Below are 17,103 nucleotides of genomic sequence, written 5' to 3'. Positions count from 1 at the left end.
TCTAAGTGATGGCTGTGCCCAGTGTGAATATGCTGCACTGGCAAAGGCACAGAGGGAAAGTAGTTATGAAATTAAAAGAGTAAAATATTAGATAATTTATTACACATAAGTTTCCAGAAGTGGGAATGAGATGTCATTTAAACAGCAACATTTAAGGACTTTGCTTGTATTATTAGCACATATTGACACTTTTTAAAAACTTTTAGACCTTTGATTGTTAAAATAACTGTGTAATTTGTTATCCAGAAGAACATTTTAGAAACTTCAAAATGTTTCACTCCACGTGAACTAGTTTAAAAAGAAACTGCTATATGCTAATCATTTAATGTAAGTAGCTATACAGGCATCCCAAAGTTGAACAGATGTTAATTTTCTTATTGCAGATCTCTTCAGATCAACTGGGCATCACCAGGACAGCCAAATGGCATCATCCTGGGATATGAACTCCTACGTAAAGCGTGGCAGAAGTGTACTTCATCAAAAACTCCAAGGAGCAGCAAAAGTAATAGAATGTGCATCTCATTAGAATGTAAAAAGGATGAAAATATCTGTGGAGAAGTCTGTTATCATCCAGAGTCGGAGGTACTTCTATATTCTTGTTACATATGTAGAGAAAAACAATATTTTTAGGAAGAGGTGTGTAAACCAAAGCTCTAGTTATCAGAGAAAAGGAAGTGGAGGGTTCTGCTTCTTTTGGTACTTTAAAATCAAGGCTCTGATAGATATCTTGAAGCTCTTTAAAATCAGCTACAGATGTTTAAGCTCATACAAGGATAGCTGTGTGTGTCAGCTGATGACAAGTGATTTTGTTATTTTAAAGTCTTTGTTTGTTGATCTTATTTTCCTTTTAGGAAAAATGAATTAGTAAGCTTTTATGGATGCTTACTTTGGTGCAGTGAAACCAGAAGTGAACCTGCAAATTATTTTTATTTATAGGAATCATTCCTCAAATCCTGCATGGCAAATGCTGGTTATTAACATGGCTTGCAGGAGTTTTTCCCCCCACCCTCTTAAATTATTCCTTGGCTAAATGCTTAATGACCAGATTCTTCAGGGAAGAAAATCTATTTAGATTCAGCTACAAGTGGGTAACTGTGACATGACAATGATGAGCAACTCTGAATGGGAACTATCACGATTTGTCAGAGGCATTTTTAAATTATGGCTATTTTCAGGTTAATCTTCATATGAGTTCCTGTTTAGGAGTAGGATCAATAGCATAGCAGGAGTCTGTAATGGTTTTTATTGACAAATGAGGTAGAAAACTCTTAGTTTGAAAGTAAGATTTAATGTCATGAAATAGTGTCTCTATTTGTCAAAGACATCATCACATGTTCTGTGACTAAAGCAAACAATATGTATTCACAGGATTCCCTGTCAGACAAGACAGTAATTAAGGGAGTGAGTTATTTCAGGGGTTCAAACCAAAATATAAATTATTCCAGCCAACACAGCTTTAGCTTTTGAATTCCCTTGAAAGCAATACTATATTAAATATAAGTATTTATGAAATCTTGCAAGAGAATTATGGGCAGCCCTTTTTTTCTAAAAGGTAAAATTATTTATTTTAGGTTTCTGACAAGATAGACTTTTACTTTATCTTGGTGTTTGCATGAATTAGATTTGTATTAAATTAGTTTTAGAAGTTTTCCTCTTCATTTTTATTTTTTCAGTCTTCATACATTTATGGTGACTTTGAGCTTGGAGAGTGTTCATTTATTTTTATAGCTTCCTGGCTTTCTAATTTTTTCTAATTAATTTTGCATTACGTTGTTCTAATGGTCTCTCTGTATTCTCCAAGACTGTGGTAAGAAGTGGGTGCTATTTGTTAAGTAATGGATATATAATAAATGACTGGAAAGTCCACAGGAAACTGAAGCACTTATACATAAAATGACATGGGGGTAATTTTTGTGGGTGAATTGATTAAAATTCCCTTCCCAGTGCTTTGTCTGGTTTGCTACATCTACCCACCCTAGCCATTCAAAATGCTTGTAAGAGATGTCTACAGAGCTCTTGGTGCCTTTTGTGCCTTTTAAACTGGAGTCTGAGACAGGGACAACATAAGACAGTGGCAACCCTCTTTCATATTTTTATAGAATTCACTGTCAGGCTTTTTCCTGGTGTTTGTGGCCCTTGGATTTGGCAGTCTGCTGGACAGAAGTGAAAGGCAACAGTGACCATTGCACACTTGTTCCAAAAGCCTCTTATTCCAGTGCCAGCTGCCCTTCACAGAACCACAGAATGGTTTGGGTTGGAAGAGACTTTAAAGACCATCTCATTCCAACCCCCAGCCATGGGCAGGAACACTTTCCACTAGAACAGGTTGATCCAAGTCCCATCCAACCTGAGCTGTTCACCACACATTGATTATACAGCCAAATGTGAGGAGATGCTACTGAGAATTAAATGCTGAGCAGCTTTAGTGATGTTCAGATCCAGAACTTCCAAAAGCAGAAGTTTTCTGATGATAGACTGGTCAGCAAATTCAGGCAGTTGTATATAAATAGACAAATGGGCTGTGGAGTTCTCACTTTTGCTTGAGTCACTTAATGCACCTTGTTTACAAGACAAAATCTGGATCTAATTTCCCTCTTACAATTTTCTTGACTTCATGAGTATAAAGTGAGAGGCAAGCCAGGCCTTTTGTATAAAATTATTTTGAGCTATGTCTTTGGTTATTTATTAATTTTTCCTTTTGGATTTATGGATTACGTTTGGGATCATCGGCTTGTTATTGTAAAGCACTGCAGAAAAAGAGGGATTTGTTATGATTCAGCTACATAAGAGATCACCAAAATATAATCCACTGCAGTAAAAGGAGTACCAGGGTGCATTGTCAGTGTGCAGCAGAGTGGGATGTGAGGACTTTTGATCCAGCACTGGCAGAGCTGGGTCCAGCCAAGTGTTGCAGCTCTGTGAGAAAGGCAGTGGGAAACAGCCTGGCTGAACACTGTGTGTTCTGCATTTGGGATCCAGGTTGGAGCCTCTGCTTGTGCTCTGCAAATAAACCAACTCACTCAGAGCCATCTGGGGCATCTCTAAAAGGGCAAGTGACCTTTTCACTACGAGGGACATGTGTACATGTACATTCATGGGCGCATGCAGGACTGATATTAAACCCAGTGAAGACCAGACATTCCTCCCATCCTAAATAATCTTTGCATGAGATCCCTTCTTCTTCTTTCTAGTTGTTATCCAGTTTTCCGCTTCAACATTTGGATTCTTTATTATTTTATCTAAAGCTTGTTCCTAGGATCCTTACCCTTGTGTTTAATCAGACTTGCATGGATTTATTCCTTGAGCAGAGAAAGGATTTAGAAATATTTTTGTGTGTGTTTTTGCAGAAGAACTGAGAATACACTCTGATGTTGAATTTTGTCTGCTGCCAGAAGGGTCCCTATGTCCTGTGGAACCTTTACAGTGACAAACTGTGCTGCTTGAATATTCCCAAGCTGCCAAAATTGTCAGTCTTTCTCTAGCTGTTTTCAAAAAGATGTGATCCATAACTCTACCTGTATGTGAAGTCTTATGACCATGAGATTTGCAGAGCCACTTCAATTAACAAGGGAGTGTGCCCAAGTTTCACCCACCAGGTAGCATAATCTCAGCATCAATAGGAAAGGCATTCCTGTTTTATCCATGGAGCTACCAAAGTGTTCATCTGTTTTTACTGACATCCTGAGGTGAACTCTGAAAATAATGAGACAGGTACAGTAAAAATGTAATTAAAGGAGTGGTATAAAGGCTAATAATTTCTGCTCGCTTTGCATCGTGAGTCTGAACATCAGTGGTTAAAGTGGTCCTGACTGGAGGTGTTAATACAGCTTCAGCACTTTTTATTTTCAGGTGCAACAAGCTGTATAAATCTGCAGTTAATGAACTAATCAAATATAACTGACATTTGTAGCAAGTACAGGCTTATCCTTCTACTCATTGCAATTAATGTGCTATTTTTTAAAAACACCAGCAGGACTCTTTTTTAAGGACAAGAGGAGTAAAACAATGGCTTGATGGCCAACCTCAAAAGCTGTCAGCAGTGAAATGTAACACATCTTGACACTGGTGAAGGGTATCCCATCAATATTTATGCAAAATTTGCTATTAATGTTAGCAATATTGTGCAAATTCTTTTCAAGTTCCTTCAGGCTTAAAGAACCTTCAAAAATATTACACTTCTTGTTGTAACACACCTGAAAGACAGGAAATGAAAGTCATTTTAGGAAGATAACATATAATGATTTGTAACAGAATAACAATAATTTCTGCTCATGGATTTTATTCCTAAGCCTGTATCAATTACCAAAGGAGAGCAATTGTTTGAGAAAAGAAATGTATGAGTAAGTATACTTAGCTAAAAAGGGTGTCTGTATAGATTCAGAGATAATTTAAGTAAAAAAGAATGAGCCTTGCTAATTTAAAATATTCCCTCTCACATGAGAACATGATGGGTCAATCATTACTCTGGTGTTTGCTCCACAGGCAGAAATTTTTAATGAACTCCTGTAGCTAATAGGAATTCCTGAGAGTGTTTTGTGAATTGCTATTTCACAAAGTGGCTCTGGCAGCAAGTGTTTGACAAGAAGGATAAACATGGCTGCCCAGCACATCTGTTTATTTGAGTGAAGCAGTCTTAGCTCCACTGGCATGTGTCCATAAGGCCAGATAATATCCTTCAGCAAAGTCTTCAGCAAGCAGAGGGATCAGGGATGACACAATTATAATTAAAAGAGAGTTGCTTAGGTAACTTTGGAGTATTTTTTAAAATTGTTACAATATAGTGTAATCCTGCCAGATTTGTTATCTAGCACTCTGTGCTAGTGCCATGGCTGGCTGGGCCTTTCTCAGGCAACAAAAAAAAACCTTTCTTTGTGCCCAGCCCTTCCCAGACCCTGTGCTCCTGCATCACAGTCCCTCTGAGTGCTTGGGGGGGAAGAGAATGACAGGATTGATTTGTGAGTCACTTTGTGAGGTTATTGATATTTTTGAAGGTTCTTGTCACACCTAAGGATGAACATCTTGTATCATCTCCATAGGTAGTAAAGATCTGGTTACCAAGTGTATGTTGAGCATTCAACCTTCTTCACAAGGGTGAGGTCTCCAACCTGCCTAAAATGCTGGTGGCACCATATTTGTTCACTCCAGAGCTTCTGCTTCATGTACAGGATAGCACCACCCCTGTGGGACTGTCATAATAACCTTTTGCCACTGTAACTTTCAAGCCATCTGCTCTTCTTCTTTTTCTATGATGCAATTTTAGCATTACTTGAATGGTTTTGGGGTTTTTATGGATTAATAATGCAGAATCCTTGGGCTGAATATCAATGCAAAAAGAAACTATCTCTAGAGGACTGCCAAAAAAGTGTTCTTTAACAATTTACAGCTGGCTGCAGAGGATGTTATAAAACTACATAATAATAGAACCAACTGTATCAGCTGGTAATGCCAGATGAGAGTGTGAATGTGTTTTAGAACTGACTGGGCCCCTCTTGAGAGACTGTCCATAGGTTGTTGAGAAATATTGAGGATCTTATGTAATTTTTAACAAGAGAAAAAGCTGCTGAAATTACTGTAGCACATCTGGATGTACAGCTGAGGATTTTGTGCAGAAATTGAGGAGGAAAAGGAGAGACACCAATAATGATGCAATCTTACAGAGTTTCAAACTGAATGCTTTAGAGTTAGCACTAAAATGGCCTTCCTGGTATTGGTGTGTGAAATATGCAGAGCAGTCCTTTCTACAGAGGATTCACAAGCCAAGTGGCATTTCTCAAAACTGGAAGCATCTCATGGAAATTAAATTGCTGCTCAAGCATTTGAGCCTGGATAAAGAAAAAGATGTGCATCTTTCTTTATCTGGAAGGTGGAAAGACTGCATTCAGGTGAAATTTGAGTGATTTTCAGGTGAAATTTCATTCTAAAAAGAATGAAAAATGGAATGACAAATGAAATCCATGAAAAGAAGAGGTGGTTTTGGGCCAGGCAGATCACAGAGGGAGACACTGAACAATCCCAAGGGGCACAAATTGGGACCAAGAATGCTTGAGGAACCACGTGTTTGATCTCCTTTCATGCAGGAGGGTATAGAATTTCTGACTGGTGTCTCAAGCTCAGGATGTAGTAAAAAAGACAAGACAGAGGGAATTTTTACAAATATTTAGAACTGTTGCTAAAGCTGGCCAATTCTGAGCAATGTCACCCAACAGGACTTGTGTTTGTGTTTTTAAGAATGCTTTTTAGTCACTTGAAAATACAGAGAGACCAGGTAAACTTTTAGGTGTCCGTGGAGCCAATTGTAAATGAAGAAAAACTCAGCATAGAGTGCATGCCAGTCCTTGCAAAATATCCAAAAGCTAGGAAAGAGAAGGGTTCTAAAGCAGAGTTTTCTTTGACATCTTAGCTAATGATCTGGAAGGAGGAATAGTGGGTTAATTAAATTCATAGATTGGGTTATATTACCAGTGACAAAGTGGACAGCAAAATAATGCAATAGGGCCTACAGAGATCCAAAATTCCTGAATAGATAATGACAAAATTCAGCTACATTGGTAATCTAAAACAGATGCTGAATGGGAAAGTGCTATGGAAAAGCAGGACACAGTGTCACAATTCAAAGCATATAAGGTTATAAAACCTTAAAATATAATGAGGAAACAGGAACCTCCTATGTCCTACTTCATGTTAATTGTAGGTTATCTGTTTTTTATGTATTGTAAATTGTAACCTCAGAACCTAACCTAATACACCCAAGGGTGATGGAATAAAGGCCATTGAAAAGTAAACAAAACAAAGTGTCATCCTTCTGTAGTCAAAGAGAGTTTCAACATCAGAAAAACAGTATTTTTGTATGTATATATTTTTAGTAATACTATAATACAAAATAGACGTCCTGATTCTATTAATATACATTTTTAAAAGTTTTTTTCTCAGGTAATAGTTAAAGTAAAGGTAAACAAAAGGGCAGAGGAACACTTTCTTTCTTTGTTGCAAAGCTAACCTGATTTAGGACATGGTAAAAGTCAGTAGTGGAAGAGGGCCATTTCAAAAGAAAACCAAGGAGGAACTCAGCTCTCCCATCTCTGCTCTCCTGACAACTCCATTTCATGTCTAGCTGGAAGAAGCTGATACAAGTTGCACTGACTGTAGGTTCCAAATTTTACCATTTTTGTGGTTATTCTACTGACTGTGCTCTATGATTTGCTGGGTATTCAGTGTGCCACTCACTTGACACAAGAGCAAGTGTACAAATAATTGTTTGGTTGTTTGAGCGTTTAATTTTCTTGACAGCACCTAGGAAGAAGCCCACAGTTAAAAGACCTTTTCAAAATTAATTTTACATAAATATTTTATTTTAATAGAAATTCTAGTTTGTCAAAAAGAAACTTTTATATAAATACTATTCTCTTGATATCATATTATTTGAAGAATTGTGCTTGTAAGTAAGTGTTCGTGTTTTATAAGAAGAAAATTCTAGTTATTTTTATATGAAAGAAAACCCAAGAGCTCATATTGGGAAATATTGTTTTTCACTTATAAGAGTTTAATCATAAATGAAAAAAAAAAAAAACCCAACAAAAACCAAGAATTGGGAAGAACAAAAAAGGGTCAGGTGATGGTAGACTAAATCCAGTATTTATTTGTATTGTTTATAGTATTGCAATCTACTCCACAAAGAGAGACTCAAAGAGCCTGCAAGGCATATGAAGATGATTCATATTAATGGACTATTTTATTAAGGTGCTGTATGGTTGAAGGCCACAGAATAGCAGCATTTTGACAGATACACAGTAGTTTATTGAAGTCTGATAATGCTGGAGGGCACAGAATTTTAGCCAAGTTACCTTTTATTTGACTGCAGTCATATTAGTGTCTGCACTAGGATACATGTTTTCATACAAGTTGTTTTTGCCAGACAACACATTATATTCTGTTTATATTCTGTTTAACAGATATTGCCATACTGATTTTTTTTTTTTTTTTTTTTTTTTAAACTACTTCTAGGTATGTTGTAATGGGATTCTGCACGACAATAAACCTGGCTTCCAATGCTGTGAGGACAAGTACATTCCATTTATTCTTAATTCACCAGGGGTTTGCTGTGGTGGGCAGATACATGCTGTGCAACCAAAGTATCAGTGCTGTGGTGGTTATTACACCAGAGTTTTAGTAGGTAAGAGACAACTCCTTTCCACTCCTTGAATGAAACAAAGCAGCAAAGTATTTGTTAAACCAAGGAGAGTGAAAAAAATTAAGTGTGAGCTTTATCAGGATATCTAGATGTCTTCAAGGCTTGTGTTCAGTGCAAAGAAAATTGCACTCACATTGCCTTCTAAACATGGTACACTCTTTATACAAGAAAGGCTTAATTGATGAAACCTGATGATTGGGCCATTTCCCAGAGAACTAATTTATGCCAAACTATACTTAATTGCAGTAAGTGCTGCATAATGGGGAGGGCATTCTGCTTAATAGGAACACCATCAGGCAATTTAGTGGTGAGGTTTAGTTCTCAGCTTGACTTGACCCCACATGATTTTCCATAGCCATTTCTGTAGTGGAACAATTGTTAGCATTTGGTGTTGATATTCTGGATGGCATCACTTCTACTTGTTTCTACATTGTCTACTCTTTGTTCCTACTAATGTTGCAGATCAAAGTCTACCTCCCACGTGCATTAACTTTGATGGTAATTTATCCTTTTCTTATTCTCAGAGCGGTTTGGGAAGTTTGCCAAAACTGTGCTTCTGTGTTGCTGTTCAGAGTTTGGTTTTCCAGTTTGTTGGTGGGTCATTGTTGACAGGGAAAAGGAGGAATAGGGGAGGAGAGATCCCTTTCATGAGGGCAGTGTTGAGAGCATATAACTCTTTGTAGGCAATTGTTAGGTCAGGAGCTAAAATGCTTCCATTACTCACGAGCTGGCACACATTCCATAGGCTCAGAAACACTTGACATTTTGCCAACACGTTCAGCACATCCCAAGTTCAGATTTTTGAAAAGTAATTAATATATCACAATATTAGAATGCCTTCCATGATGTCATCAATAAAATGCTAACACATGGAAGAACCAGAGGAGTGTATTTTGCTGACCTCATTAATCTCAGTGTAGTGAAATGGAGAGATTATACTGTGACCTCTGTCCCCATCCAGTGGTCTGTGTTAACTAGCTTAATGTTGTTTACATCAAGAAAGAAAAGCACAGTGGAACAAAATGTCTTATGTCTGAAATTAGTTCTTGTTCAGTCAGCAGTCCACAAGCATGAAACAGTGAATGTTTGAACATAATTTTAAACAACTTTTTTTCTAAGTGTACTTGCTACATTATTTTTCCATACTCTAAAGGGCAGCAACATGAACACTGTTGGTCACTTTTTTCTTTTTTATTTTTATAAATATGCTAATAACCTCAAGCTAAATGTTAATGTGGGTCATTCTTTGATAAGGATAACAATTAACTGGTAAGACTGCCTAGTAGTTTTTAGAGGGAGAACATTTTCATGCCTAGCTTGGAATGGATCCCATTTTGAGAGGTTAATGAGAAGGTTACTGATCCTTTGTGTCTTATGTCTAATAGTTCTTTTAAAAAAATAGTTTTATTTCCAATAGATGTAAGCTACATTCTGTGTTTCAATACTTTCTCTGTGTAGCAACTAAATTAGCTACTGAGAAATGCAGGAAAATATTATTAAGTACCTAGATGGATTATATCTATTATACTCTAAAAATTTGTTCTCATCCTCTTTTTTGTTTATTATCGACTTTATTTGATAAAGTTATTTATACAGGAAACTCTCTAAGCATACATATTTTCCAGATGTTGTTTGGCCAGCTCAATAGCTCGGGATGTGCTGAAGCATGCTGGGCTGGAGGCATGAAGATTACAAATTAGGAAGGCAGAATCAGTTTCTGAAACAGTGGTGCACAAAGAAGTGCAAACATCCATCCCAGAACTAAGATGGGAGGCAGAACAAATAATGCTGCTACCACCCCAGGCACCCCTTTGGCAAGAAACGTGGGGAGAAAGGAAAACACTGTTCTCCCTTATCTGTTGCAATCTCAGCACATGTTTATTTCTGGAAAAAGATGCATTGAGTTTGGAGATCTCTAATTCCCAGCCTTTCATAAGAAAAGAACTTGAGATATTGCTTTAAATGAGAAAGATGAGTTTTAATATTTTAATCAACTCTACTACCCATCTTCAATAGCACTCAAAACCACTCCTCCTTCCAGATGACATTTGAGCCTCAGAAAACATTGCAACATAGAAAAAAATATAAAAATATTAGGACATTGGATCAGCTCAAGTGCAGACACTGTTGAATGAAAATTATTACCATTTATCAACATTTTTGTATCCTTTATAGCAGTATGTACTTTGTTCATTGCCCACAGCCTGTTCCAGTTCACCCCACCCCACCATTATAGTGTCAGTCTGGCAGTCTTATCCTAAGATCTTTTACTGAAAAAGCTGATGATTTTGCTTAAGTAGCAGCCAAGTCCACCAACTGTGATGGTAGTATTTAATTTTTAAAGTGACTTTAATCCTTAAATTCTCTGTGAGATGAAGTCCTAAAGACACTCAAACATGAAAAATGCTTTAAGCATTGTGAATTAATTCATCAAGACAAGTTTGGAATGATTTTGAAGGAGACAAGAAATTTTTTTGCCAAGCAGCCTGGTGGTTCTGTTAAACACAGCAAGAATGTACTCTCTTTACTGTGTAGCTGCAATTGCAAAAGGTAGAACCCTTTTGTATAGTTGTCATATGCAGAGACATTATTTTCATTGCTCTTCTCATCTGTCATGCTTGTCTTTTGATATCTTACAGAGCCCTGGCCTGAATTAATGAATACACATTTCTTTAATCATTATTACAAATGAATATAATACTTCTATAGCATTCTAAAGCACCGAGTGCTTTCACATGGAAAGTGAAGCTGTGTGAATCCAGCTTGTTGATATCTGATGAAAGCCTCTCACAAATTTCAAGAACAATAAGTGGATAAAATCTTTACTTGTATTCTTATATTGACAGGAGAAGTATGCTGCCCTAATGAAGAGGAAAACAGAGTTTCAGTTGGAATTGGTGATTCCTGCTGCCAGGGAATGCCTTACTCCACATCAGGCAATCAAATCTGCTGTGGTGGATCTCTACATGACAGTTTCAATCAGCAGTGCTGTGGTGGGAGGGTCGTAAGCATGGACTCTGTCTGTTGTGGTGATGAAAAGGAGGGGACTGCATACAGACCTCTTGCAGGTAAGTGATAAGTGCTCAAGAAAAAAGGTCTTAATCTTTCTAGATCTCTTGTGGCACCAGCCATTCAGAAGTGACACACTCAGGTTTAAAGTGTGTGTGCCAATTTGTTAAAATGTTGTTCCACTTTAGTCACCTATTTTGCTGAGCTTTCAGTAACCTTTGTCTTTGTGCAAAGCCTGCAGGGGCTGAAGAAACCAGCCAATTCAAAAGGAATGAATGATCTTTCCTTATGCAAGTCAGGAAACAGGACTGGTCCCTTCAGTGAGGTTAGATTGACCACCTGTGCCACCATGCATCCCAGTGCAGGGATTTTCCATTTGCTCTGGAAATGTGGGGTTAGTCACCTGGAAACTGAAGATTGCAGTGGTGTCTGCCTGGTGGTCTATATCACTCTCTTGTTTTATCCCTCACATAGGGCTAAACCTGCTGTAGGTTAAAATTAACAAAAATTAATCCCCAGCACTACTTACTGGCTCATTTGGTGTATTCCATTAATTTCTTGAAAATGATAGGAAATTACTCCATCATTCAGAGGTACAATCCTAACCCCTACTTCCTTATAAAACTCTGTGACTGTCTGAGGACAGACATTGGAGGTATTATTACAAAGCCTATTCAGATATTTTCCTGTGTCTTTTCTTTCCACAGTTATTACAAATTATATCCCATCAGCCTTAGGCTTTTCTCAGCCTGACAAAAAGACTTCAGAAACTATTGTGGTGTGAAAAGGAAGCCTGATTTCAAAACACAGAAATAATGAATGTTTAGTACCATGCTTGGTGTACAAAGCTGAGTGATGGTGTGTGCCAGTTTGCACCTCTAGTACAATTAAGAACCAGGATCTGAAGGCTGAACTTCTCCTTTCCCCAAAAAATAAGCTCTGTCTTCAGCTAAATTTTGTGTTCCCTGGATCCTTCAGTGGCTCTGGTATAAGGAGCACCTTCATTGGGTGCTGCCATGGTTTCTGTGGTTGCCATACTATCCTTCCCTTCCACTGGCAACTCATGATGTGAGCTGTGAGCAGCACTGCTTGCATGATTTTAGCTGCCTCTCACTGTGGTCCCTAATTGTGCTTGATGTACAGCATCCATGCTCTCAACACCAGCTTTGAGCAGAGCCCTCTCGCACAGCCACGCATTGTGCGGCTGCCACAAGACAGGGCTGGCTCATAAAACATCTCTTTATGTACTTTATTACTTAAACTCTTTTATTTGCCTGCAGGAGCCCTTTAACAAAATCACATTGAATTGACTTTCTCACACCAAATCAAATCTCTCTGGTCCCAGTTCAGTTGTCTTTGTCAATATGTATTTTATAAATGGAGTGAATTAACAGATGCTGTTGGAACAGAACTGCTGGGGTAGCGTTTATGTTTTTACTGCTCTCTCTGGGCAGATGAGTTGTGTAGGAGTGTAATACAGGTATCTTGGGATGAAAGTTATGTTCTTCATTTCAGTATATATGTATTCTTAACAGGTTTTTTTTTTCCTTAAATACATATATTTAAAAAAACTTTATATCCCTCTTTTAAAAATGTGTTTAGCCTATAGCGCTCAATCATTTACACTATTTTTCTCAAGAATGGGTTGGGATGACATTATTTTGGCTATTAAAAAAAAAAACAGTGGCTTTTTTCATCGCTCACAGGTTTTCTGTGAGGACTTTACACCGTGAGCCAGCACACAGCTGAACACAATTACAGGTTTGAAAGATGAATTAGCACCACAGTTGAAAAGAGATCATATTGTTTTGCATTAAGCATAGAATAGATTGTGGTTTCTTATCATATCATATAGATCATGCTCAATTGGTCTGTGCTTAATTTCTTGGAGTAATTCAGCCTTGCTAAATACATTGCAAAAATGCACAAGCCAGGCACAAAAAATCTACCTGCTTCCTATCCTAATTATTGTAATTATTCTAATGGAAAAAAATGCTCTTACATAAAAACATAATTTATTTATCATTGGCAAATGGATAAGTAGAATTTTGCAATAATATGGTAATTGGAAGGCTGATCTCATTGTCTGGAAGGAGAAGAGGTAACAGGGGTGGTTTTATGCAAAAGCTGGATTGTTTCTGAAGCACTGTTTTGTACTTTGCAATGAATGCCATAGCTAAAAGTCTAGTGACAATTTAAAGGTTTTGTTTGAGAGCTTTAAGTACTTCCCAAAAAAGCCTATGAGAAAAACGTGACCAGTAAAAGTGCAAGCCTCGTACACAGTCTCATTTTGTTGCATGACCAGTTCAAAATCAGTGTCTTTTTGCTGAATCTAGATCCAGGTTTGCACTGAATGTTGGTTTAAGAGTTTGAATCATTGAACATTTTCATTTGCCGTTGCATGCCTTTTTCAGAGAGTCTGCCCTGTAAAAAGATATTTTCATCCATCCCACATTACTTTTTTCCCCTTTATTTATTAATTTCTCTTTCCTTAGGTTTCCTTTTTCGCCCCTTGTTGGCCTTATTTAGTGGGGTGACCATAGAGACATCTACTGGCAGAGGCTGGCAGTGGTGTTCATGCACATCCTGAGCCCCACTGCTGCAGTGTGGTCATCCAAAGTTCTCTATTCCAGGCTATAAAGGATAATGTCAGCTAAAACCACTCTTGGATTTTCTCTCTCTGTCTTTTTTTTCTTTTTTTTTTCTTTTAATGCCACTATAGTGACATCCCAGGCTCATGAAAGATGATGCTTTGTACTGTTGTGGTTCCTGATCTGTAGTAGTTGCAATACCCCATGTAAGCCAAGGATTTTTGGAGTAGTTTGCAATGTACACTGGCTCTGTATTTTGTTGATCCTCTATTCTGGCTCCAAAGGCTAAGCCTTTTAATACTCATTTTTTCCCTTTTGAAAGCATTGGTTTTGCAGATTTACTAAATTAGTAATTCATCACTCAGCTAGGTTTATAAATTTTTTCAGTTGCTGGGGATGAACATGAAATAATTGTTGACAGAAATCAGTGTTAGCAGGAAGTGTCTTTTCCAGCCCATGGATTTTCTTTTTGCTATAATGCATTACGTGCCCATGAAACATAAATATATAAAACATGACACACACATTCCAACTGAGTTACAAACAAATAGTTTACATTTTGATATTTTGCTGTATTCAGCAAGGGTTTATATGAATTTCTGGATCCTTAAGCAATTGAATAAAGCAATTTTTAGAAGGCAAATCAATCCATCAATATTACATGGTCCTATTTTGTTTTTCTTGGAGCATATTTAAAATTGTACATTTGAGGTGTCAAGGTTCAGGAGTCAAGTGCTACATGTGATAAATTAAGGAAAGGTCAGAGGCTATGCAATGCAGTTTCAGAAGATTGTCTACCTCTGCCTTTGCAGCTCATTCATGCTGAAGTGATGCACTCTGGGAATTACTACCAAACTCTGCTCTGCAACATCTGCTCTCCCTAAGTGAGTTAGTGCACGTCAGACATCTTTATGTCAGAATATTGCAGTGATGGATGCAGTCTTCAGAAAATGCTGCATAAAAATCTGGTGTGCCGTTCTGGCCATTAAGTGAAATTACTATTTAAATTAATGGCGCTGTCACAGTTTATCTGTGCAAAGAATGAACGCTGATTAGGGTATTAAGTAATTAGCAATTTATCACACTGGAACAAGGTTGATAATAATTAAAGAAGTAATGGTTTACCAAAGAAACTAGAAAGGGAGTCACTTCTTGTTATGTGAGTGAAATCTTGGCTGAAAAATTTAATTCAGTTAAACAAAGATGAGGTTCACAGTGAAAGAATACAGCTTTGTTTGTTTCAATAGAAAAACAGTTCATTATCAAAATTTTAGTTTGCCTGTCAGAAGTCCCTTGGGGCTGTCTGAGTTGCTTATTAGTATTGAATTGAGTCATTTTCTGCATTAATTCTCTCTTCAAAATCAGTAGAATCCTAGGATAATTTGGGAAAAGGGTGTGAACTAGAGGAAATATTTTACCTCTTGAAGAGCTGGTGATCACAGTTTGATTGCTGTTATTAGAACCAGCCCTGAAAAAAGGTAAAGTATGCAAGTAACATCACCATTTTTGGCCATTCCAATGACTGGAAAGAAATGTTCTGAATGCTTTAGCAGGATCATACCTTTATAGATTAATTTTCATTATGTATGACTTCTAAGAGAGATTTGCTGCAATAAATGACAGTGAAAAAAGTGGCCACTCGTGCACATGTTTTAAATGCCAACATATGACAGAAATTATGTCAAATGCAAACTGCTTTGTAGGGGTAACAGTATATCACAGCCCTGTTTTTTGTGTGATATCATTCTAGTTCAATTAGTAATAACATTTATTTCATTGCCAGTTATAGAGGAGTTTGTAGTGTTTGGTTCTGAGTTAAAACTTACCCCTTTCTTTAGATAGTGTTGGGTTCAACACCAGTATTTCATGTAATAATGTGGCAAATTGCAGTGGTTATGATGAGCTTTCATTATAAAAATGAAATTATTAAAACCAGAAAAAAGACAGTGTAATTAATTTTGGCACCTTATCAATTCCACTATAGAAATGCAAATTATATTTAGATATCAACTTCTTGAATGGTAGTTCTATATATTAGATGACTGAAGCTTCACTGTGGGTATTTTGCAAGTGACCCATTCCATTCTAGGCACCTAATATGAACCCCTACTTTAAAATATAAAATGTGATAAATTCTGGAATGCTAAGATGCACTGTTGGAAGATTGGCCATGTGAAGGGGGTGGAGGGGGGGTTGGTATGAAGGAGACATGAGTAGAAAGTAAATGGGAAGCTTTTTTCATTCTACAGGAAATTTTCATCAGCAATCCATCTGCAGCCTGTTCTGGCTGGTAGGTTGGTGTGGTTTCCATAGCAAAGTTCTTTAAAAAGTTCAGGAGTGATGAATGTTGATTGTGGGAGACCCTGTCTCTAATTCTTGATTGTTTTCAGTAGGTCTGGAAGTCAGGATGCTTACTTCAGTCACCTCACGTTTGAATTTAATCTCACTTTAGCCAAATCTGCATAATTCCAGCTGCTGGTGGGTTTCTGCCAAGACATATTGCATTGTGAGCTTTCTCCTTTCTTATCTGTGTGTTTGTTTACTTAAATGTCATATTCAGATTTCTGTTTGTTTGTTTGTTCCTTGCAGGGATGCTCTGCTGTGGGCAGGAGTACGTGAATAAGTCAGATACCATATGCTGCTCAGGTTCCAGTGGTGAGTCCCAGGCACATGTTAGAAAGAATGACCAAGTGCCAGTAAAATGCTGTGAGACTGAACTTATTCCAAAGAGTGAAGAATGCTGTAATGGAGTTGGATATAATCCTTTGAAATATGTTTGCTCTGACAAGATTTCAGCTGGAATGATGATGAAGGTAATTGATAGAAAATCTCTTGGTAGCTCTGATGTGATGATGGAAAGAGAAATACACTGTTCATAACTATTTTTCTAAAATAGGAATATAAAAACTCTTGTGTGCATTATTCATTTTCACATTACATCCATATTAATACCGAATGAGTTTGCCATGATTGATGTTATTGCAATGAATTCTAAAGGAATTAATAATGATTAGCTGCCTCTGTGAAGTGTTGCCCAGCACTTCAGATTAGTAGAGTGGCTAAAAGCTGGCATACTAACAAGACTGACATGTATAGCCAGCTTCCATTCAGTGGCCACTGTTTCTGATGATGTTCATTAAGTGGAAATTAAAATTGGACTGGCCAGTTCTGAAGTATAAAAGTGCTATAACATTTCAATTTGGGCAGGCAGTAGGACATGATTCCCCAACTCCCTAAAAAAAACCAAAAAAACCCCAAAAAATAAAAATAGAGCAAGTGACATTTTCTTGATGGACTTAATCCTGATCCTACAGA

General features: G+C 37.3%; 1 protein-coding gene across 1 annotated transcript in view; it reads left to right on the top strand.

The window, feature by feature from the left end:
* The window catches only part of USH2A (usherin), a 365,445-nt gene that overhangs the window by 268,904 nt on the left and 79,438 nt on the right, over nucleotides 1-17,103 (top strand). Inside the window, exons 48-51 of the mRNA XM_056487445.1 lie at nucleotides 384-582; nucleotides 8,002-8,170; nucleotides 11,035-11,256; nucleotides 16,378-16,601. Coding sequence (XP_056343420.1) covers nucleotides 384-582; nucleotides 8,002-8,170; nucleotides 11,035-11,256; nucleotides 16,378-16,601 — 814 coding nt within the window. The remainder of the gene's footprint in view (nucleotides 1-383; nucleotides 583-8,001; nucleotides 8,171-11,034; nucleotides 11,257-16,377; nucleotides 16,602-17,103) is intronic.

This window comes from Oenanthe melanoleuca, chromosome 3 (genome assembly GCF_029582105.1).
Source record: "Oenanthe melanoleuca isolate GR-GAL-2019-014 chromosome 3, OMel1.0, whole genome shotgun sequence".
In the NCBI taxonomy this organism is placed as follows: Eukaryota; Metazoa; Chordata; class Aves; order Passeriformes; family Muscicapidae; genus Oenanthe; species Oenanthe melanoleuca.
This window is presented reverse-complemented; position numbering and strand designations above follow the sequence as displayed.